Raw genomic sequence first — 25,177 nt, 5'->3', positions numbered from 1 at the left:
GTAAAGAAGAAGCTTACGAAGGTTGTGGTGATTTTTTGACAAAAAAAGTTTTAGCGAGCGTAGTGTATTAGTACAAGCCTTCTTTTTTTCTAACTTAACTCGCTAATAAATGTGATCATTTATTTGTTGGCACTTTTGCTATAATCACGATCTGAAGCATGGAGTTTTCAAAGCATCTGTTCTCTGTTTTTTTGTGGCTAATGTTTGTGATGTTTTAAACATCTGTGGTTAGTGCGTGAGACTCATAATCTATAGGACGCAGTAGGTCGCAGACGGAATCCGAGACGTAGCCGCATTTTTACTAATTCGAGGCTTAATTCTACCTTTTCTTATAGCAATTTATAGAGCTGCTATTTGTCGTGTTCTCGCTGGTGATTGGGCAGCTAAGCCTCGCTTTTGCGTTATTGATGTCTCGCTAAATAAGTTCGGTCAGCCGAAAAAAAATTAAACGAAAGGTTGAGAAAATTTTTAAACAGAGAGTAAGACTATTTGGTGTATTGAGTTGTTTCCAATTGTGGTCTAACTCATAGACTAATGACTAATTTCAGATTAAGTACACCATCTGTTTGGTTAAGCTATTTATATGTTTAACTCCCTCTACTCCGAACCAGTGTCAGTAATCTAGTTAATACACTTGAGAACTTGCAAGCGAAATGTATTTATACCAGCCTTCTTTTTTTTAAAGCTAACTCGCAAATTAAAGTGATTATTTCTTTGGTCGCAAATTTGTTATTATCACGATTTGAAGCATTTGATTTTTCATTGCATCTGTTCTCTGATTTATTTATGGCTAATGTTTGTAATGTATTAAGCATCTGTGCTTAGTGCGCGAGACTCAAAATCTATAGGACGCAGTAGGTCGCAGATCGAATCCGAGACGTACTGCTAATTTTTACTAATTCGAGGCTTAATTCTACTTTTTATAGCAATTTGTAGAGCTGCAATTTGTTGTGTTCCCGCTAGTGTTAGCTAAGCGAAGCTTCATTTTTGTGTTACTGTTGTCATGTTAAGTAAGTTCGGTCTGTCGAAAAAAATAATTAAACGAATGGTTCGGAATTTTTTCAAACATAGATTCAGATTATTTGTTCTATTGAGTTGTTTCCAATTGTGGTCTAACTCAGACTAATTTCAGATTGAGTACACCATCTATTTGGTTAAGCTATCTATATTTTTAACTCCCTCTACTCCGAACCAGTCGCAGTAATCTAGTTATTACACTTGCGAGCTTGCAAACGAAATGCATTAGTACGAGCTTTCTTTTTTAAAGCTAACGCAACTAGAAGTGATCATTTCTTTGGTGGCACATTCGCAATAATCACGATCTGAAGCATTGGATTTTTCATAGCATCTGTTCTCTGATTTGTTTATGGCTAATGTTTGTGATGTGTTGAGCATCTGTGGTTAGTGCGCGAGACTCATAATCTATAGGTCGCAGATCGAATCCGAGACGTATGGGCTTTTTTTTTTACTAATTCGAGGCTTAATTCTACTATTTCTTAAGCTTTTTATAGAGCTTCTATTTGTCGTGTTCTCGCTTGTTTGCGAAGCGAAGCTTTGCTTCTTTGTTATTGATGTCCTGCTAAATAAGTTCGGTCCGCCGAAAAAAAAAATAATTAAACGATTGGTTAAGAAATTTTTCAAAGCACAGATTCAGATTATTTGTTGTATTGAGTTTTTTCCGATTGTGGTCTAACTAATGGACTAATATTAGATTGAGTACACTATCTATTTGGTTAAGCTATCTATTTTTTTTAACTCCATCTACTCCGAACCAGTCGCAATAATCTAGTTATTACACTAGCCAGCTTGCAAGCGAAATGTAATAATGAGAATCTTCTTTTTTTCTAACCTAACTGTTAATAAGTGTTTATTAAAAGTGTTCACTGATTTTGTTGCACTTTTGCAATAATCACGATCTGTAGCATTTGAATGTTGTGTTTATCTTAGCAAAAACTGTCATTGCTTGAAGATTCTCAGATTAAAAGAGCTTTAAAGCCCAAATTTCGTCAGTCGTTTTTGTTTCGTTTTTCTTAATTTCATTGTTTAGGGAGGGCATGGAGCGGTTAATTTTTAGTCTAACCTGTTTATCGGGTTGAGTTAACCGCTGGAGTCAAGTAACGATCGCCAAATATTTCGAAAAACCAAATTACGAATGAAATTCCGTGCAAATTTACAGCTTTAATAGATTATATGATTTCTAGAAGAATTGCTGAATGCAAGTTTTTTTTAAAAAAATTTTATCGATTATAAATTGTTCTCGATCCTAAATGCGCTTCAATATAAGCTAGATAAAATTGAATCAAAAATTTTTTTCTTATTTTTTTCAGTTTTCATTATAAATTTGGTTTAAACCATTGTTGTTTTTGTTAAATTTGAAACAAAAAGGAATAGTGTTTTTTGAGCAAGTAGAAAAATATGGTTCAGACCCACAATTTCGCAAAAATAATAAAAGACTGAACTTAATTTTTAAAAAATATTCTGTCACTGTACATGTGAGGGCTTGGAGATAGTAGCCAAATCTAGCTTCAAAAGTAACCATATAATTTGACGAAACAAAAATTTATAATATAATTGACTAGTCATAAAAATTTATGGAACTTCAGTTTACATTGAATCAAATTGAATAATGGCTCTTCTCTGTAATTTCGTCTCTTGTGTTTTCGTCTCTCTGTAATTTTGTCTCTCTGTAATTTCGTCTCATTTCCAAACTGGTTTTTCTCGGCACTGAGAATTTATTTTATGGAAATTTTCATTATCAATCTTGTTACCACCAAAAGTGCTTCAATATTATATATACTGGATTTGTTGTTGCCGAAGTCAGGGGTGGATCTAAGATTTTTCCGACGAGAAATAAGAGAGCTTATTTGAATTTAAAAAATCAAAAATTTTTTATGGACCTTTTTATAGATAAACTATCAGAGCAAATTGATTTTACGAGCTCTCCAAAAAAAGACCTTTTTTTCCATTGAAAATTACCATAATTTGACGCCGAGGGCACGTTTAGTTTTTGTTGGGGGTGGGGCTGTTCTTCTTGAATATAGCCCTGCCCGAAGTATCAGTTTCAAACTATTAATCTCTGCTTAAACTCTGCTTTTATTGTTCTACTGTCTAATGGTAGCGTATCATTAGTGTTTGTTCAGAAGAAGGATGAGCAGCTTAAGTTGGGGGCAGATGAGAGTTCGACGAATAAGAAGAGAAGAGATGTGGATGTGGTGATAGCTGGGCGGAAGAAGCGAGACGAGGAGAGGAGGAGAGTGTTGGAGCAGAAAGAGAAAGCCCTCAAGGAGAGACAGCAGAGAGAAAAAGAGGTGAAGTTGTTTCCTTCTAAAAGATCCCCCCATGATACCTAGCAACGATTATCTACCCCCCTTATTAAGGTCTAAGTTAATTACCATTGCGATAAGCACGGTTATTGCAATCGAGTGCAAGACTTTTTTTCCCATAAATAACATAAGGCACAGATTTTGCTCGTGAAAACGTTACACGTTTTTTACTGAAAAGGTTAATGCCGTGGGTGGATGTTAGGCATGGGTATTGTGTACCTGTTATGAGTTCCTTTAATAGTGTTTTTGTGCCAAAATTTTTCGGCACTTGAGTGTGGGCTTCAATTCCGTCGGCTTATTTTCCGAATGATTTTTTTTCAGTTACTTTAGTTTTTTTGTATCTAACAATATGCTTTGGTTGAAATCTAACAATATGCTTTGGAAAAATTTAAGTCCGTTTCCCACACCCTTTTTTAAGCTTGCGATTGTAATAAAAATGAAAAATTAAACATAATTTTTTTTTGTTTTCTTATTTTTTTGTCATTTTTTTTCGGTTTGCATTATAAATTTGGTTTAAACCTTTAATGTTTTTGATTGTTCAATCAGCTGTTTTTTTTTCATATTTGTTCTGGTGTAAGTAATTGCATTCATGAGTTTTCGCATTTTTTTTGTTTATTTTTCTGATGGTTTTCTACAACAAGTGAAAATATGTGTTCATCGCTTTTTAGTCCATATTGTTTTGAAAAGTAGTTTTTTTTTCAATTGAAAAACGAGAACAAAACAAGCCTGAGTTGTCAGCAAATCAGAATATAATTAATTCAAAATTTTTGATAATTTCAATCAAAATTGCTAGACGAGTTCATCGGTTTGCTATGTCAAGTTAAGTTGCTCTCTGCTAAGATTCCTAATGCATTTGGTGAGTTTCTCTAATTTTGGGTAGTTTCAACAAAATAAAAAACTAGTGAAATAACATTTTTTGTTCGCGAATGAAAAAATATATTATGTTTTTAACGGCTAGCTAATTTTGATCGGTTTTCGGGAGTTGATCGGTTTTCAAGTGGTGTTCATTGTAGGTTCAGGGAGGTGAAATTGAAACTTTTCAATTTTTTTTTTCAAATCAAGTTTTTCGGCTCTACAGGTGTCTGCCCAAAGACTGTCGACTTAGTTACCACATCAATGATTTTTTTTTCTTGTAGTTGTTTTCTTGATTTTTTAAGAGTAATGAACGTAGTGAAAACTCTTATATAGGTCTTGCTGATTTTTTTAAATTTTTTTTCTGTAAAGTCGATAGGAGATTCTAATTTGTTCACGCTCAACTTTGATTTTTCGCGGTTTGACTTGTGATCTCTTCTTAAGTTTGGTGCATTTCTGTTGTTAAAAGGACGGCAAACTCCACTATCTAACAGCAAAAGTGTAAAGGTCACGAAAAGCGTGATCGACTTCTAATTTCGAAAATGGAAAATAATTATCAGATTTCCCAGCGAAATAAAAGCTTCACCTATTGATCCAGTTTTCTCAAATTGGGTTAATTTTGACAAAAAAGTGTCTGTCGTAAATTGTTCTACAAATTCAAAGAGCTTTCAGGCCGTTTAATTTTTTATTCGAAATTCAAAAGTTTAATAATTTCGAAAAAAAATAAGTTTTTTTTTAGTTTCCTTGCGTTCATTGCTCTTTTCCAACTTGGTTAGGGTCAGTTGGTTATGTTTTCGATTAGTCTGTCACTTTTTGAGTCTGTTTCACATTGGGTCGGTTAACGGCAGTCGGAAAGTTCAGCGTCCTGATACGAGCACAGTCTTGTTTATTTTCTTTGAAAAAATTTTCAAAAACTGAATCGTTTTTTTTTTTCGGTTTAAGTTGAACTTTTTATGGCTTAAATTGTTTTCAGCTTGCATTTCTTTCAGCTCAACAGTCGTCTTCCCAAGCATTGTTTACTCAGTAACCGCTTGATAATATTTTTCTTTTTAACGCGTATTTAACACTGGCAAGTATCTATCCCAGTATTTTTCTCTAAATTTCTCTATTTTTTCTAAACTGCATTCCAGACTAACGTTAAAAATATGATTGTTCCGACCATTGAAAATGGGGAGGAAGTTTGTATTCGAAAGTGTTTTAGTTTTTTTTGTTTTCCACGCAAAATCAGGCACCACAAATAACCATCGGAATGGATCGAGTGATTTATTATATTAAAGCCCTTTCAGTCGTGATTCGATCGACGTTAAAAATAAGAATTTTCTTACGGCGTCGAGAAAAACCGGCCTGAAGTTTTTGATTTTTGGTTAATTTCGAGCTCATAAAGTGACCGATTAGGCTTACACTAGCCTATTTAAGCTTAATATAAGCCGTGAAACTTTAGTTTTACTCTAGTAAAGGAAATTTATGCAGTTTTGTAGCGCAATATTTGGAATCAAAAACTTGAAAATTCAAAAAAAAAATTGATTTTTTTTTTCGTTTTTTCTTGTCATTTTACTTTAAAAACTGTTTCCCAATTGACCTATATTACTATTACTATTAATTGACCTATATTACTCTCAAATATACCTGAGTTCTTTTTTTTCGTTCAGATTTGTGTTATCACGACGGTCAGAAAAAAAAACGACACCAATTTGAAAAAAAAATGTGGTCGGAAAATTCTCTGCTACTTACACAGTAACCGGCTATCCTTGTTTCTTTTTTAATTTAAAAAAATTTCCATCTCAGGCCTTTGTCCTTTTTTGGGCTAGCTGACGTGCTGTATATGGTGTATCGCAAGTAGTGTAAAACTCCGCTTCGCCTCTGTGTTTTCGTATATATTTTTTGCAAATTTCAACTTAGTCCAGTCCTGTTAAAAATGGCCCACCAGTAAAATAAGGCTACAATTTATTTTAGCTTCCCAAAGCAAAGAAATACCAGAAGAGAGAATGGTGAAATAGATTCCAACATTTTCCAACGAATTGACTTTTCTTGAAAGTTAAGAAAAGTTTTTTTTAATTAGAAAGCAATTTCAGTAGTTTTTGTCTGTGTTAATTTTGCAGTTGATGATTTTCAAACTCATTTTCTAGAGAATTAAACAGGTAGGGAATCTCTTCTTTCTACTAGGTAGTTTGACTTGGAACTAAATTAAGTTCGTCAAGTTGTTTCTGCCATGCTGATGCTTATGATATAAACCTTGATAAAATATTGACGTCTTTGAATCTATTTCAGAAACAAGAAAAGCAGAAAATGAAAAAAGAAGCCGACGAAAAACGAGCGACTCGTGAAATCAACAAAAACAAGGAAAACTACCCCAGAAACAAAAATAGCGGAGACAATTTAACGGGAACAAAGCCGACGGATGAGAAAGTCGAAACGACTGATGAGAAGAAATTAGAGTTGCAGGATATAGAGAGCAATGGAGATGCGCAGAATGATAGTGCGAAAGATTCGGCAAGGAGCTCAGATTCGGCTAAATCTTCAACTTTTTCGGCGAATTCGGCTAATAAACCGACAAGGCTTAAGGTAAGTTTTAAGCGTCAAAAAATGAACGCCGCGTATTTCGATTGTCATTTAAAAATGAAGCAAACAACTTGAGTGATTAATGTGAAAATATAGGAATATTGCTGGGCAAGTTGGCGTTAAAAGAGTTGGCGTTAGTTTGAATTCTGCTCCTATTTGAAAATGTATTGAGTTTTGATTAAATTAAGGTTAAGATTAAATTTATACGCCTATTTCACCGTAAGTTCAAATAATAGCGCATCGTTGGCTAGGCTATGCTTTAGCACCATCTGTATTTTGGTACGCATCGAATTTTTCCAACCCAATTTGCGACTTTTCTGACAAGTTTTTGTTCTCAAGTTTCATCCGCTTTATTAACAAACAATAATTCCTGAATGATATTTAAGGTCCAAGAGTGTGTGATATACTGGATATATCAAAGTTATATAGTTATTAGAATTCAGTGGTACTAAGTGGTTAGTATATTGGATTAGCTCCGGTGTATTTTAGTTTGTTTAAGAGGCGATGATTGTAGTGAACTTTCTTATTTAGGTCTTCATGGTGTTTTTTTTTCATGAAAGGTCTTAAATTTTGGTCAGGCTCAAAAATAAATTTCGCTGTTTGCCTTTTGAGTTCTATTTAAGTTCAGTTTATTTGTGTTAAAAGGAAGGCTAACTCCACTATCGAATAGAAAGTGTAAAGGTCACGAATAACGTGAACGACTTCTAATTTCGAAAATGGTTCTTAGCTTTCAGATTTCCCAGCCGAATAAAAGGTTTACGTTTTGAGTTAAGTTTATCAAACAAGTGTCAATCATAGTTGTACTAGAAATTCAAAGAGCATTATAGAAATTTTTTCTTTGACATTTAAAAGTGAGATCTTTCAAAAAAAAACAAGTCAGTATTTTTTTCTATTCGCTTGCGTTGATTGACTCTTTCCCTTTTATCTGTTGGCTATATTTTTTTGTCTTCTACGCAAAATCTGGTACCACAAATAATCATCGGAATGGGTTTAGTGATATATCGTATTACAGCCCTTTCAGTCGTGATTCGAACAGCATTTAATTATGTCAAATAGTTACCCAATATCGAGAAAACCAGATTAGCAGTTTTTGATTTGTAGTCTTATTTCGAGCGAGTCTAATTTTGAACGTTCTTATACGAAAATTAATCATTTCGGCTAAGAAAACTTGTGTATAAACGAAAACTAGTTTTGGAAGCTTCATTTAGCGTTTCCTTGGTAATAAAAATTTCCAGATTTTTTAAAAAAGTTTTTGTGCAAACACAGCTGTTGGCGATTGTGCCTAATTTACAAATTTTATACGCATTTGTATAGTTTTCTTTTCACATCGCCTCCTCGAAACGACACTAATTTGAAGAACGTCCTATTTTCAGTAATTTTTTCAAGTGGTCGGACATTCTGTGCTGCTTGCACAGCAACCGCCTATCCTTGTTTAAACTGCAGACTTTTTGGAAATATCTAGATTAGTGTCAAGCGATCGTTGCTTGGCAGCAAAGCAAGTGGTCATTACTTGTGAATTTTTAATTTTTTTTGCTCTAATTGGTGACTTAATTCTCTTTTGGGTCGAAAAGTCTCAATTTCAAACTAAATCCAAAATGTAGCGCTGGCAATTCAGCAACTCTAAGAATTGTATGACGAAATTGTTGGTTTACAGGACTTGCCGTCTTTGCAGATATACCGACCAGGCGCGAAGGCCAAACATAACGACCAGGAATCACGTAAGTTATTATCTTCCCATTTTCTGGGATATTTTGTTTTAATAGCTCAAATTCGCAAAATTTGAAAACAGAAAAAAATACAAAACTCGAGCCTGATTATTTGAAATGAAATAAAGAGCCATTTTAGTTAGTATCTTGCCTTTTATTATTCATCCGCTTATGTTAGCCTTGTTTTGGGCCGTATAAGTAAGAAGACTTTCTTCTTCGGGTTTGAACTTCAGCATTCGTAGTCAACTATGATGAAAACTAGTCGACTTCCTTTGCATCAGAACATTTAGAAAAATAGATGGAGCGACAAAGAAATCAATTATCTGCGGTTATTGGCTGTCCACAATTCGCAATTTTTTGAATGCAGACACAAATTTAAATCCACTGTTGGGGGGGGGGGGGGTTTAGTTCGTAAATGTAGCTCTAACCAAACGATAGATATCAACCATTGTGATATAACTGAATAGTAAAGTGATAGTTGTACACTTTTCCATCTTTTTTTTTAGCTCCCGAGGATCGCGGCTCTGCCAACTCGTTTCTAGACCGAGATCACGACTCATCTTCGGCTAACGAGCAAAGTGGAGTTGGAACACGAGGCGGAGGTGGGGGGTCGGACAGATCGGGAGGAAGTGGGGGTGGGGAAGGGGGGAGACGAGAGCGGAATGGTGGAAGGGCGAAGGGGTTTAGAGAGATCAAACCGTCGAATAGGGGAGGAGGCAATAGCAGCAGCGGCACTAGCTCGGCAAGCTCAAGTTAGTGTTGTTGAGAAGCATATTGCGTCTAAGTTAGCAACCTTCTCCACAAAAAAAAACAGTTAAGGGGGCCGAATGTTGACTTGCTTCAAGGTTTAAGTTTCAACCAATCAGGGTTGAGCATTTCATACTCAGAGTTTGGCAAATTTGATTCTATGTGAACACTGAGATGGAAAATTTTACTATATCGGGGAGGGGGATGTTTTCTTGATTTTTAAACTGACTCAGTAGCCTTGGTTATTGACATTACTATGCGTACAGTTTGTGTTCAGTGGAGGGAAATGAAATATTCAGACCAGTTTGTCTTGTTTATTGTTTTAGCATATAACACTCGACAGTTGGTTGAAATCAAGAAAGTTTTAGCTGGATAAAAATAACAATTGGATGAGAATTATTTTTCAGTGATGATGAGCTTGGGAAGAAGTATAAGTTTTGATAAATCATAACTCGTTTGAGTTGTTATCTATTTAAGCTCATGTTCAATTAAAATTTTAGGGGCATAATAAAACTAAATCCATGAAAACTGAAAAAAATATATGTATATTTAAAGTTTTAATAGAAATGGTTTGTTGTAATCGAAGTTGTTTTAAGGTTACCCGTCTTCGCGCGGCGGAGAGCGCAGAAAAGAACCACCCAAAAAAGAGCAACAACCCCCAAATGCAATCAGATACTATACTTCAAAGCTGGCCGAAGCCAAGAAAGAAAAAGACAAAGACGAACCGACCTCATCGAAAGCAACGAGGGAAGATTTCTTTGAAAAAGAAGGCAACGAAGGTGAAAACTCGAGAACCGAAAATGTGAGGTCAGAAATTTTCAATGATAACAGTGGTCGAAATTCCGCAAGGAATCCGAACATAAAAGATCCGAGCTCGAGGAACTCAAAGGCACAAAGAGCAAATCCAGAAAGAGGGAATCGTAGAAATGATGACTATGATTGGAACCAAGGGTACGATGATGGTTATTCCGGAGGGGGCTTCTATGATCGAGGAGCTGCAGGGTTCCATGGGAGCTCCTGGAACTCAAGGAACCGAGGTCCTCCGAGTTCCAGTAGCAAAGGTTATGACCAGTATAACAGTTATTCTAGAAGCGGAATGGAATATAGTGGAGAGCGTTATGGAAACGAAAGATCGGCGGTTGCGATTCGACAACAATCGGCTAGGACTTCGGGTGGTGGTAATTTGGATCGAAGAAACCCAAAGCAAGGATTCTCTACTGGAAATGAAGGAACCAAAGCGACTAAAAGCGACGAGCCCTCAAAACCACCGCGATTCAGCGATAGAAGACGTGCAACCGCGGCGTCAAATAACATTTCAGACCAAAGTGAAAGGCCGTAGCAATTGCGAAAAGTCGCAGTTGTTTTGGAGTCAAGTCATCGAGAAAAGATGTCTTTGATTAAACTGATGACACTTAAGAAGTGCTTACGCCAAGTGAAGCTGTATGGATGAAAAGTTTTGAGAACGCTCGCTTGGACGACACAAACTTTACATGGACATCGAAAAACAAAGCAGCAGATGTTAATCATCGCAAATTGAAGAGAACAATATAGACATCGGAACATTCTGCGATAGCATCGAATCATTTGAAAAACATTTTGGTTATGGCTAGTAAAACATCAAGTTGGCGTTGAAACAATTAACAATCGATCAGCGACTAAAGAACCCGCAAAAACTATACGATGATTTGACAACAAAAAATAAAAAAACTCTTGAAATCGATTTTGTTTAGCTTAAAACTCATTCTTATAACCATGAGTAAGATGCATCTTAATTTGCCGTTTAATTTTTATTTCGTTTAAGTGATTCATAGTCTCATTGCACCTAGAATAATTTAACTTCAATATTTCTGTTTCTTGAAAATTCAATTCTAAAAGCTTTTTAAAAATAACTAGTGCTGATTTAAAATAACCGGACAAAATGAACAAAACTTGAATTTTCAAACACTTTTTTCTCAAATTGGGTTAAGATTAGAAAAAAAGTGAAGAGAACAAAAGTTGCTTAGAATTTCATCAGAATTAATATGGTGCAATTTTTTCCCCGAAATTCTCAACCTAAATTTTACCCAAAAATGGGTCATTTTGGCTTTTTTCAATTAAACAAAAATTACGCTGAAACAACTTTGTCAATTGATGAGAAATATTTATCACAAGAAGCCTCATACACACCTCAACAAAGTTCTAGAGGAGTTGAATCTCCAAAAACTTGTTTTTAACCCAATTTGAGAAAAACGCGTTTGAATTTTCAAAATTTTTCGTTTTTTACGCTTAGTTTAAATCAGCACTGTTTTTGATTAAAACGTGTTCATTTCAATGTTAATCGGTTGTTGTGTAACAGAAGGCAGTGTAATTCATGTGCCGAGAAGTCAGGTTTACCAAATAACCACGTTTGTCTGTTTTCCGAAAAAAAATCCTTGACTGAATTGCCTATTCCGGATGTTTGTCTCTCGAAAAAGTTTTAAGTGAGTCATTCACTCGCTAAGGTAGAGTCAAAGAAGGTGATGATTTTCGCTTAATTTTTAACTAGAAAATAAATCGAAAATTGATCACGCTGAAACTTGATTTTTCGAAGTTTGTCTACTTGTTTGAGTCACACTTAGCCAATATACCAAACCGTCTGGAAAGAGTAAGATTAAGTATTTAATGACCAATATAGAGTTGCATTACTTTCAGGCTTAATCCTATGACCACAAAGGAGGAAAGATAATTTTCAAAATTTTGATATGAATTTGAATTCAAGGAGTAATGTAGTTTAAATTCAGTTATGAGGTTTGCAAAAATATTTTTATGGCTGTAAATACGTTGTCTCCAAGTGAATTCGGCAATATCGGCAAATAAACAGCAATCACTAACACCGTTCATAGCTTTCTTTGTTTTCCTGATGTGTCCCCAGATTGCTTCGATATAATTTGCATGAACGCGGGTGATCGGATCCTTAAAATTTCGCTGTGATTTACAGACTCGTGAAGAAAAACGACTGGTCTTAGTCTACTTAACGGAATGTAAAATAACCAACCATCTGACCAAATTTTTCAGCCCCTCTGTCCACAACAAACTCCAAAACACTTAGGATTTTTCCGGGACGTATCCGCTAAAAACCCATTTATCTTTTTTTCCCGACCTGTGGTTGTTTTTTGCATGGGTACCAAAAATTTTCCGGGTCCTCCAAATCTTTATTTACAATTTCTGAATTTTAAAGCTCACTCGAACAAATTTCAAATTTTTTGACATAAGACATAAAATCCTCTGCCGTTTTTGAACTTACTTCAATTACAGTGGGATCTTGGCAGACCGGCATTTGGCATTTTTACGGCAAAGAAAAAGAGCAAATTTTCAGTATATCGAATTGCTATTTTTGATTTTTTGATAATGGAGTTTTTCTCAAGGATAAACGTTCCCGACAACTGCTGCTAAAGGTTCGCTTATTGTCTTTTCTTATTTTTACTCTCACAATCCAGATTGGACCAACAAGACCGCCGGGACAGTGTCGGAATTTTTTCAGTAAATTTTTGCTCAAATCAAACAATTGATCTCATCTGATTTTTAGCTTGATTTGCGAAATCGAATGATAGCAACGCTAACAACTGCTATTGAACTGCTAATTCTCTTTTTTGAGCTTATTTTTTACCGGTTCAAATTGCAGACCCGTTGGTTATAAAGTTAAAAAGTTTGACGGGGATATTAGTGGTTGAAATTTGTCGGGGTTATTAAATGTATAGACACGGTTTCGAATCCCGGTGAAAGCCAGTTTGTTGATCAGTTAAATCTGTTGCATCTTCCACGAATTGTAATTTGTTAACTAGTTTTCGAGAACTTATCGCTGCATTCCGGATGATTAGTATCAGTTAGAAGCTGCAGTGATTCTGGCTCAAAATTAAATTGTCATTTGGCTGGATGTCTCAAAGATTTGATTTGATAGCAATTATTTAGTCACTATCCTTTTTCTCAAAGATCGTTTGAGATGAAACAGTTAATGGTGTTTTGAGTTTTTTGTTAAGGGTCGTTTTAACTAATGTGACTTGATAGAATTCAAAAGCGCCTCGTAACAGTTAAATTACGCTGTAATTAGGCGATAGATTTTTGCGACTATGCGAGGCGGGGAGGGGAGTTATATTATGAAGGCTGGCATATTCAGGCCAGGTATGAAGATCATTTTTTGTTCAAAAACTATCTTAACTTCATTAAAAAATGGTTGTCAGGGGGAATAGAAAAAACTCATTAAGGCAACTGTAAGTTAATCACAATTTAAATTAACACCCGAAATTTGACTGCATAAGAAAACAATCTAGGAAGAAAAATTGCTTCATTTTCTTAAAAGTTCAAGGCCAAATTTTAGTTGTGTTCGTTGTCACTCACATTGTGTTTCACCAAAAGAAAACCTATGAAGTATTTTTATGTCACAAAATATCTTTTTTTTAACTGGATTTATCAGTATAACCTCGGTGGAACATTGTCGAGAAGTATTTCTCGTCAAATTTGCTGTAGAAAATAGTCCTCAGTCGTATATAGTTGTTAAATTGTTTTTTTTTCGGGTGGATTTTTTCTTTAAAATCATCCCACAGTGGAAAAATCCGGAAAAAAACCTTTCGAATATGAATGACATCAAATCAAAAAAGCAAAGACTTCTTCAACTCATCAATAATGTTTTGGACATATGGTTGGGGGAGTTATTTGGCTGGCCGTTTTAAATTCGAAGAGCTAACTTTCAGCTGTCATACTTTTTATGATTCAAAATATTACTCGGTTGAACACAGTCGAAAACAAATTATCTTTTTTTTATCTAACAGGGTCGAAATGTTTTTCTTGTATAATTTTTAGGTGAAGCATAATTGGCTTCGGTCGAAAATTAAATCTCAAGCCAAGAGCCGAGACTTTAATTTGATCACTTTGTTTTTGATGAATGTCAGTTGAGAAAACCCGACCATAATCATTGTTTGACTTCACACAATCATTTATTGATGTTTTCATGCTAGTCAAGATAACAAATTCAAACTAAAATGAGCAGAAAAATTAATGGTTGCTGTTTTTGAGGTTTTTTTCTCACAGGTATTAAAAACTGTCTTTACATATCAAAAAAGTCTGCTCAATTGCAAATTTTCTGCTGTAAAATTGAGTTCGCTCTGATAATAAAATAATCTCAGGTTTATGTGACGGTATTAAAAAAGTTAAAGGCTTACTACAACTTTCATCAGCTAATGCAAATAAAATAGCATCAGAATTTCTTTCAAACAGCTCTCACGCTCATCATAAAAAGGGTAAATAACTCAATTTAATTTAAAACTTTTATGAACAAAAAATACAATTTGCTTAGTTTATTTGTTACTAAATCCATAGCAGAAGATTTGAATCATATTAGACTTTAACTGTATATTTCAATTTGGTTAAAACAACATCAGTTGCCTTCGAAATCCGAGCCGCCGTTTTTTTTCCAGTTTTCAAAACGAGTTGGTATATTTAAGTCAGAAATCAGAAACTTTGTGACTTTTCGTGTTTTTGGTTTTCTCTCAAAATTGGAATTATGATTTCAAAAGCAATTGTTTTGATTGCCATTCTGTATATTGGACGCTGCAACAAAATTGATCGGAAAATGTTGCAAAAATCTTCAAACGGAACATCCAACAAAAATTATCGACTTGACATAAATTTTTACCCGGATAGTCAAAAAGTGAACCTTAATTACCTTACCAAAGACCAGAAAATTACAGGAACAACTGAAATTTATATTCTAAACAAACAGAAAACAAAAATAAACGAAGTTACGCTTAACAGCTATAATATTACTGTTCGAAAAATCCAGGTTAAATCAATTGATGGCAAACTTGTTCAGCAGAAAGGTTTTGGTTTGCTTCCACAATATGAAAAACTGGTCGTAACTTTAAGCGAAGATTTAACAACCGATTTTATTTTATTTGTCGAATTTGAAAGTCGTGTGAATAGTTTTGAAAGTATGGAAAATAGAATTGGAGCTTATTTACTAGTTGATGAAAACAACAACAAAACGATTGGTTTGGTGACTCAGCTTCAGTCATCTTTTGCGAGGACTGTTTTTCCCTGCTTTGACGAACCTTATTTCCGAACAAAATTCAAGCTAAATTTTACAGTTTTACAAGACCCGAACAAAGAATTTGACATGATTTTGGGCAACGAAGGCGAAATAAACAGAGCCGATATAAAATCCCAGCCAATCGGTGTCGAGTTTAACCAAACAGTTCCTATTCCGACTTATTTGGTAGCGTTCGCCGTTCTGAAGAGCTCACACTACCAAGTAGTATTACAGTTTGATTACTTTGATAAGTTAGTCCGAGTCATTATTCCCAAAAACGACTTGAAACTTTGGAAAAACGGAACTTTTGAAAAAGAATTGAAGTATTTTATTCCCTTTACGATCAGCTATTGTGAAAATAAATTCGGATTTCCTTGGAAAATGTCGAGCAAGATTGACATTTTGTTTGCTGATATGGTAGCAGGAGGTATTAGGGTTGTCATCAATAGGAATTAAAAATAGAGTTTTTTTCCTTAAACACTTTTCAAAATAGCGGATCTTGTTAAACCACTCCCCCCCCCCCCAAGAGTGCAAAAGATACATAATTGAGAAAATTCTGCATAGGGTTGTTTATTCTTTACTAAACACCATGGGGCGTGATCGCAAAATCTGCAATTGTCAGCATTTAAGAAACGACAATTTGTGGCAAAGCAATTTACTATCAACAATTGGTTCGCAACAAAATTATTCAGCAACCCGGGTTGACAAAAATGCTAGTTATACAATTCTCATTAATGTAGTTCTAAATCATTCCATAGATGAAAAAAATCGTATGAAAACAGCATGACTATCATTTTTTTTTCAGTAATAAAATCGTATGCAGTAGCTGATGTGTGGGGGGGGGGGACTTTTCCCTCGGGGACTTGACCCACTGACTACTCAAAAGGGTCCCCTTAATTACTGTTTTCCGCCACACCTTTTTGGCTGACCGACCTCAAATTTGAAACTCGCATCCAGTTTTAAGGATTAGTAATCGATTATATTATGATTTTATTACTACCAATCTCACAAAAAAAAATCAGAAAAAAATGACTATAATCATTTTTTAATTGGTTCCAATTTCTATTTTTCAAACAAAATAAAATCAATTGTAATACATTTCGAAAATATTACACAATTACAAAACATTTATCACAAATTTCAGTTCATTCGTCTTGCATAAAAAAAAATCCATAATAATCGAATAAAATCGATTGTACTCCCTTTTGTTAGTTCATTTTGTTTTCGACCTTCCATCTGAATGGCTTATATTCATTATTCATTTATTCTTCATTAGATTTATTTAATGATGCAAATTATAAATTTTCTTAACCACCTGAAAATCAGCACATTGCTTTAGTTTCATGATTTGCTCGCAAGATTTGTTTTTCACTAACCACGGGAACCTTTAAACTAATATAAAAAAATCTCTATGAAACTTTTGTTTGAAAGGAAAACTTTGTTTTCAAATGAAACAGAGTGTGACAAAAAATCTTGCTTATAGAGATTTTGTTAATGACAAAAAATAATAGCCCGTAGGAAAAAGTACCTTTGGCGTGACAAAATTTTGGCAAAATAACAGATTACAATCGAGTAAAATTGATTAAAAGACATTACGAGGTCAAACTGTGGCATTCTGTGCATTGTAAATGGACTCCGCGACATGCCAAAATCAGATTTGACGCGGAAAGGGCGAGTTTGCTACTTTTTTTTGATGTTCTTCGCTGTTTTGGATTCCACAAACAAATACCTAAAACACTGTATCGCTCCAAAAGTAGGCGATTTTTCTGAATCCTCAACCGTACTTGCGGAATCCTGAACAGTTTGTGGAATGCACAAAGAAATAATAGGACATTTGTATAGTTAAAATGAGCTGTTGCGGATTCCGCAACCCTAAGCGGAATCCGCAACGTAAGTGGAATCTGCAAATTGTAAGTGGAATCCGCAACGTGCAAGTGGAATCCGCAAATTGTTAGTGGAATCCGCATTATTTGCGGATTCCGTTTACATATAAATATATGTGTAGTGTAGCGCTTAAAATTCTATCTTTAAATCACGGGTCACCAAAAAAATCAGTCTCAATTACTACATTGATCAACTACCAGTTGAAATGTCCGGTCTCACTTCCTGTAAACCCAACTTCGATCTCAAACCTGTCTACTTCGATCTCAACTTTGATCCCAAATCCTGACGTACTGAACTTCGATCTTAAATGCTGACCTACTGATCTCAAATACTGACCTACTTCAATCTGAACTTCGATCCCAAATACTGATGCAATCCCAAATACTGACCTAATTCGGCGATATGCTGGGCATTGTCTTTCCAAACACTCTCAAACCATGGACTACAATTACTTAATTTGTTCGGCTTCAAGCTTCGAAAATCAGTATTTGTAATTGACGCAATCCCAAATACTGACCTAAATTGGCGATGTGCTGTGTGTTGGGCTTCCATAAAGTCTCAACCCAATGGCTACAAATATTGAATTTATTCGGCGTTATGCTTCCAAAATCAGTATTTGAGATTGAAGCAATCCCAAAAACTGGCCTAAATTGGCGATATGCTGAGTGTTGTACTTTCATACTCTCTCAACCCGATGAATACAAAAACTGAACTAATTCGGTGTTGTTTCTAAAATACTAAAAGCTGTCATCCACCGATTTAGTTGACAAATACTTTGAGATTCGTTCTTGGATTCCGCTGACAATAGTTAAGTCCTTGCCTTTAAATTCCGCATTGCTATAGATAAGAAATCCAGCTCTAGCTTTTAATTGTGCATATGCAAGTTCAGTAGAAGACATAATTCCGAATCCACTTACAGTTTGCGGAATCCGCATACATTTGCGGATTACTCTTACAAGTTTTGCGGATTCCATTTACGTTTGCGGATTCCACTTAGACTTTGTGGATTCTACTTACAGTTGCGGAATTCAGAGCAACTAGCTTTATTCGCTTGTTGCGGAATCCGCGGCACAACAAATGTGCCAACAAAATTTACGTTAAAGGCATTTGTTTGTACGAGGAACCCACGGAAGTTTTGTAAGAGGAATCCACTGACATTTTGGAACATGTTTAAAGGTTTATCTATGGAATCCAGGAACATACAGACACAAAATTGTGCGCCTATCCAGTGAACAGTTTGGACTCGTAATGGAGTTTTTTGTATCAATTTTAATCAATTAATCTCTTAAAACCTCTCGGAAGAAAATCACGATTATAAATCTTTTAAACAACTAATTTTGGTAATTTTAATCAATTATAATTGTCAAAAAATCAACATAATAATCAGATATAGTCAATTATGTACTCCTGAACGTGTATGTAGGTAAGCATGAAAAAAATTCTGGAAAATTCTTTTGCGGTTCAAAAAAAAATTGGTCAAAATAGAGTTCTTATAGTCATTTGGAAGAGCTCAAAAATTGAATTTGGTCGGCCCAAAATATTCTTATGGCTAGTTTTTTTTCTATCAATGAAATCTTATGAATAGTTATTTTACCTAGTAGAGAATTGTCGGTTTTTGTTTTTATCATATATAAAAACACATATTATCAATTTTGTTTCACTTTGTTTGTTTTGTGATTTGCCTTAAAACACAACAGGCCAGAATTTTGTCAAATGAAAAAATTAATCGATTAATTGGCAATAGTATTAAAGATTTAATTTGCCGGTCACACGAGTTTCACTAATGGAACTTCTAAATGGTCATTTTTGACTTGCAATTGAAAATAAAATTTTTGACGAACAACGATGTTTTTTTTGCAGCAAAAAATGCAAATGATTTACTTTTAAATTGCATAAAAATAAACTTAAAGGGTTTTTGATTTTTTCTAGGCTTGGCAAAAAATGCGTATCATATAGTTGTTATAACTGAAAATTAGATGATGCGTATTTTTTTTCATAAACTTATTTAATGGAGCTATTCGATCCGCGGTTTTTTCGTATGGAGGTCAACCCGGGAAGAAATGCACAGCAACCAAGTGTCCATGCCGTAAAGGCTGGCTGTGTGATTTGGGATTCATTTCATGGAACTGCTAAGCAGAGAATCTAAAATAATATGCTTTGAAATAAACTTTCCCCTCCGAAGCATTTTCTGAATGCTATAAGAGCTGTTTTTGAGCGGTTTTTGTGAGTAAATCGATGAAAACCGCTCAAACCGCTCATTTTGAAGCAAGATTTTTAGCGCAATTGTCTAAGAAAACCGCTCAAACACCTCAAATCTTGCTTCAAATTAGGTGAAAAATCTTGACTCGGGGACTTTAAGTCACAAGATACAAAGCGGCTATGGCTTCGATTTGGGTTTTGCACGCGATTTTATGTACCTCAAAGCAAAAAAACTTAGAGAATTAAGTACAGCATCATTTTTGAAGTCCACTTGAATTGTGGTTGCGAATCGGAAATAAAGTTAAAATCTAAGCATCGGGATAAACTATCTTGATATTCACAAGAGCAATTTGAAGAAATAGGAGGAAAAATAAACGCAACAATTAGAAAAGAAAATACAGATATTTTGAAAAACTAACTCTGCAATTAACTTATTTTAACAGATTTTTTTTGAAGGATACTTTTATTTGTGTGCAAAATTTTTTTTTCACGTTTTTCAACTTTAATGGATGAAAACATTACGAAATGATTTTTTTGTTGCCAATTAAAAATATTCATTTGACAAGTTTCACTTTAAGGGCGACTTGCAGAAACCAAATAAATGGTAATAAAGTAAAAAGTGACAACCATTTTGCCAGGAATGGAAAACTCTGGTTTGATTCTCATCAATCGAAAAACCTTAGAAGTTGGCGTTTCAGCTGTTGTCTACTTGCTATTCCACGAATTAGTTCACCAGTGGACGGGGGGACTTATAACTAATGAGTGGTGGAGTGAAATATGGTTGACAGAAGGTTTGATTGCACGAATTTGTACAAATTTGGTTTCAATTTTTTTGTTTAACCCTAACAGTGATCATTGGTTCTTTTTGAAATGTTGACTTTTTCCTTTCTCCAAACATTTTTATTTCTATTTTTTGAAAAACTAATTAAGCGTTTTCTGACTATAATCAATTTTAGCAAAGTTTTGACCCAGACATGTTACAATTTAAAATCTGCGCTGTATAGTTATGATGGAAAAAAGATATTGATTTCTCACACCAAAGTTTCTTTTATTGGTAACCCAAACAACCCCGGTTAAAATGTTTGCCTTACTTATATTTGTGTCTTAAAAATTGAAGTTATCCAGGTAAAATTTTTAGTAAACACCGATGAAAGAAGTTTCTTAAACTGGGACTAGTTTAGGACTATGTACAGATACGGGTTCTCTACTAGTGATGATAGTAGACTTCTAGACTAAGATAAGATTAAAAGACAAAAAGATATTAAGGATCTAAGTTAGTTAAAAAGTTAAAACTCAGTTTGAGAAGTTGAATTTGAATTGTTATTTAAAAATAAACACTGAACATAAATCAGATATCCAAAGGCCGATTCGCTATCCCAGGTACTCTTAATTACGAAATTAAGCATAAATATCTCAACATTTCACATTCCTCGCCTCGAAAAATTATCGAAGAGCACCAATGCTCAAATATTGAAATTATGCATTTATCATCCACTCAAGGCAGTCGCCCGATTGGCAAGAGAAAGCACTGAAAACGAGATTCACTTGCGTGAAACTCAACAAAACAATTTCTTTACTGCCTAATTAAGTGAGTTAAAGCAATTGTATGATGACAAATTTATAGTAATCATTTCGGGTTACAAAAATTAAACTTAGGTCTCTAAAAAGCCAGAGATTAAGAAAACTTCGCGACTCACAAACAAAAAAAAAACTTGAAACAGGGGGCTGAATTTCCGGTTAAAACAGAAAATAGATGTCTGTCCTCGGATTTTTTCACTAGACTAATGAAGACTAGTTCTCTTAACAATGATGGTGGCCGTCTGGTCTGGGTTGGTCTAGTGTTGTGCCTAACCTGTAAATACGAGATCTTCCGCGGATGTGGTGACTTCATAGGCGAAGAAGCTTTTCTCTTGGCCATCCCTGTGGGTTTCGATTTTGAGGAGCCTTGAACAAAAGTTGGACCGGTTCCCAGTTGCTCGCAGTTTTTGTTATCAAGCTTTACTACGACGTTTTTTAGTACGATGCGTTTGAGGGCTTAAACTTTATGCTGGTTTTCGTCGTTTTGGGTCTTTTTCTCTAATTGGTGTTCGTTCGTTTGTTGTTGGCTATCTAATAAAATAATGGGTGGTGTCCTTGGTTCTTCAACACTAGAGTTTGAAAATTTCGGCTGGACTGTGGTCAGGGGTGGAGACTGATCAGTGATGGGCTCCAGATTCACCGTTCGTAGTTCCTCTTTTTTATTATAGGTGGATTTGTGAGCTGAAGGGTGTTATGTTTGTACAGGGTCAACTCGAATATGTGGCTTATGATCTTGTAGGAGAGAGAAATCTTTAGAGTCATCATCGGTTATGATCTAGATTGACATCTTCAGAAGTGATTGTATGGTCTCAACTTTTTCCGACCTTTGGCTCTGACCAGGATCTGTTCAATGTCACTTTCGGTAAAAAATTGGGAATCTAAGACGCTTACTTTGTTCTTTTTTTAAAAAAATGAAATGAACGAGCCAGCAAAATTGAACTCCCACTCTTGGTTTGGTTCTACGACCGGTGGGAGTTTTTCGAGGTTCCCTTGTTTTGTTAATCGCTGTAGGTTTTTACCTGTTTTTAAGCACTCGATGCAATTGTCTCCATGAACTTGGATTTCACGATAGATTTTCGGCCGCCAGATGTAGCGTGTTGCCAGGCTCTTCATTGTAGTTCTCAAGCATGCCGAGATCTTCCGTCTAAATAAAAGCATTCCCGATTGACATTTAAACCCTTATTATACGGTTTACTGTAATTTTCCACCTGTAATACGTCCTGATTTCGATCTTTACCTTTAGCTTTAGTTTTATTTTTAAAAGAATATCTTGTGTTTTAAGTAGATTCATGAATTTCGAGTCAAAATTCTGGGCCAAAGGAATGGAAACATTTTATGCTTTATCGTTTTTGAACTTTTGTTTTAAATACCAGTTTGATCTTTAGAAATGCTCTTCGGGTAACTTGTACTGGGTACAAAAGGAAAATGCTTTACTTACAAGCGAACTTTTTTGATCAGAATGGGTCTGATTGATTGAATCTATTTGGAATGACTTTTTTCTTAGAATTTTCAAATTATTAGAAAAATCATTTGTCTGACAGGTCTTGAAAGTTTGCGAGTGAAAGTTTGCCAAACTTCTGCAGCCTTCTCAGTTCGATTCTCAGCTTCATTTTCTTGAATGTCAGTTTTTTGTTTGATTGATCAATCACGTTGCAGAATTTGGAATCATGTGGTAATCTTTGCTGAGACAACTTTTCTTTTATTTGAGAACGAGAAATTCTAAGTATCAAGTTTTCAAAGCCGGGAAGATGACTAGTATGGTTTGCTGATGCGATAACAAATTTTGCCTCTTCATATGTAACGGGTACATGATTGCACTATGGGTGTCTGAATAAGTAATCTACGAATACTTTTTCTTGGATTGGTAAAATCGTACGGTAGAATTTTATCTGCTCCCCCATGGTTCTTCTCGAGGCGCGCGCCCAAGCTTAATTGAGATGCGTTGCATTTTACTCGTACTTCAAGTTTGGTGTCGAAATTGTGATTTGTTACTGTCTTGCAAAATTCTTTCTTGTTTTTCTCGAACTCCGGGAGATGCTTGTCTGACCTGTTGAACTGTTTTTTTTTGCATTAGTTTTCTGAACGGTGGGGATAGGGATAATACTTTTGGAATCTTTTCATTAAATTGGTTAATCAAACCCATTACAGATCTTATATTTTTAAAGCATTTTGGTTCTTTTAGGTTCCTGATTGCATGGGATTTATGAGCCAAAGTAGTGGTTCTTTTTGCGTTGATCTTGAACCCCAACCAATCTATGTTATGGGTTAGAAATTGAAAAATTCCTCGTTTAATGACTACTCCTTCATCTAAGGGTGTTTAAACCATCTGAAAACAGTTTGCAATGATATATAGCGCTACCGACTGTAACGACTAAATTTTCATCTAAATAACCATGTGTGCTCGGCAATTCACGCCTCCTCTGGCTTTGTTGAAATTACATTGATTACTCGCTTTTCATGACAATGGTATCTGGAGTAAATGTCAATGGAGTAAATGTATAGGTATACGCTTGTATTTTATTTGTATCAGTTTTAGTGGTTCTTTGAAATAGGTATTTACAGGAAAAATTTTTGATCTATCTGTTCTTGATAAAAAGTCAGAAATTTAATAACTATGTACAAATAGAAATCACACAGTTGTGATGTGTCAGGGATTAGACTGGAATGGGTATCAGAATCGGATTTGATCTGATTTGCTTACTTTCCGACGTGATTTTCCTACGGAAGTGTCCGTGCGTAGAGTTGTACGAAATGAGCCTGCTTTTGGGATACCTTTATCCCCAGGTGTGGTAGGATATCTTTGCCGCGCAATTTTCTTTCCAGCTCTTCAGTGATTGATATTTAACGTCTCATCCTTTTGATTGTCTTCTTACCACAGTTTTTATTTATGGTGCTCCCGAATCCTTGATAGGCCTTTTTCGTAATTCTTCAAGTGGTTCAATTCTTGAGAATCTATTCTTCATCTTGAGTTTGTGGATTAAGTCTTTTTCCAAGCAGGATACCGGGTTGGCTGATTCAGTTTGAATTTCGGTAAAGTATGGAATAAAAATTCCCATTGAAATCATTAATATCTTCTTTAGCTCTTCTCCTTTGTGAGTAAATACTGTTCATATCCACCATTCAATCCTATCTTTTATAGCGTTCATTTTATTGTTGCAATCTGCTGTTAAAACTAGGAGTTGTATTGTGGGCTATACCGGTGGGCTTCTTGTTCGGTTAATTTCGAAATTTGCATAACGACAATGGTTTGTGGCGATTTCGGTCTCTAGCTGGGCAAGATATAAGGTGTCCCTTTTGAATGATTGACCGTAATTTTTACACTTATTACTTTCTACAGTACTTATTGTCAGTTCGCTATTTACGTAATGTAATTTTTTTGTACAGAGCTATTTACAGGGTATTTTATTTACTGTTGGTGCATCTTTGTGCTTTTTTCGTGGACTAGTAATTAGGTTATTACGTTCTCGGTGGCTAGAAATTTGATACAAATTTTTATCTGAATTTACACATTTCTCAAATTAATCATTATAATATCCCTAACTAGTTCCGTCTCTAGGTCACAAAATTTGCAATTTTTATCCAGCTTTGATAGGAAATCATGGAATTTTCTTAGTGACTCATGATCATTCTGTGTTTGACTATAGAAAATGTACCCTTCATAAGTTAGGTTCGTGATTAAACTGAATGTGGTTTTCATTAACTCCCAGAATTCAGCAAAGTTTTTGTCAAGGATTCTCGACTCAGGGTTTTTGAGTTCGAAGCAATTAGGGCATTCTTTTCCGAGTGCCAAGTATAATAGTGAATTTAGCTTCTTTTCGATGTCTCCATTTTTTCGTTGTTTTTTTTGTTGTCTTCGGCTTTCCTCCTTCGCAATTCTTCGTTGTGGGACTGTATCGCTTTTTCATCTTTTTCGTTTTCATCTTTTGTTTTTTTTCTATTCCGCCCGAAGGGCTGAGTTGTTCGTGTGGTTTCGATGTTTCTAAAAACGTGAAGGTTATTTCGGACCTAAATGTTGGATTTATCATGTCTTCATTATTCAAGGAACCTTTGGCGATGGTTGTTAGATGGTATTTTTCGGACCATTTTTCCCAGTCCTGGTGATTTTCGTTGCGTTTATCCGAAAGATCTCTAGATCTCGTTGTTAAAAACTGAAGTTACTCCAGGTAAGATTGTTAGTAAACACTGATAAAAGAATTTACCTAAACTAGGACTAGCTTAAGACTATGTACAGATACGCGTTCTCTACTTGTGATAATTGTACACTTTTAAACAAAGGCTAGATTAAAAGA

At 34.9% G+C, this 25,177-nt stretch overlaps 2 protein-coding genes across 2 annotated transcripts in view; both read left to right on the top strand.

The window, feature by feature from the left end:
• The window catches only part of LOC134855606 (snRNA-activating protein complex subunit 3-like), a 495,355-nt gene that overhangs the window by 33,496 nt on the left and 436,682 nt on the right, over positions 1-25,177 (top strand). The window lies entirely within an intron of this gene.
• LOC134855546 (pre-mRNA-splicing factor CWC22 homolog) lies at positions 584-11,018 on the top strand. The gene is made up of 6 exons (XM_063872086.1): positions 584-616; positions 3,141-3,308; positions 6,444-6,737; positions 8,389-8,452; positions 8,947-9,192; positions 9,784-11,018. The coding sequence occupies exons 1-6, from the start codon at positions 584-586 to the stop codon at positions 10,524-10,526; spliced, it is 1,548 nt and encodes a 515-aa protein (XP_063728156.1). The 3' UTR covers positions 10,527-11,018.

Source organism: Symsagittifera roscoffensis, chromosome 10 (assembly GCF_963678635.1).
Source record: "Symsagittifera roscoffensis chromosome 10, txSymRosc1.1, whole genome shotgun sequence".
In the NCBI taxonomy this organism is placed as follows: domain Eukaryota; kingdom Metazoa; phylum Xenacoelomorpha; order Acoela; family Convolutidae; genus Symsagittifera; species Symsagittifera roscoffensis.
Note: the sequence above shows the minus strand (reverse complement) of the source record. Positions and strands in the feature narration are given on the sequence as shown.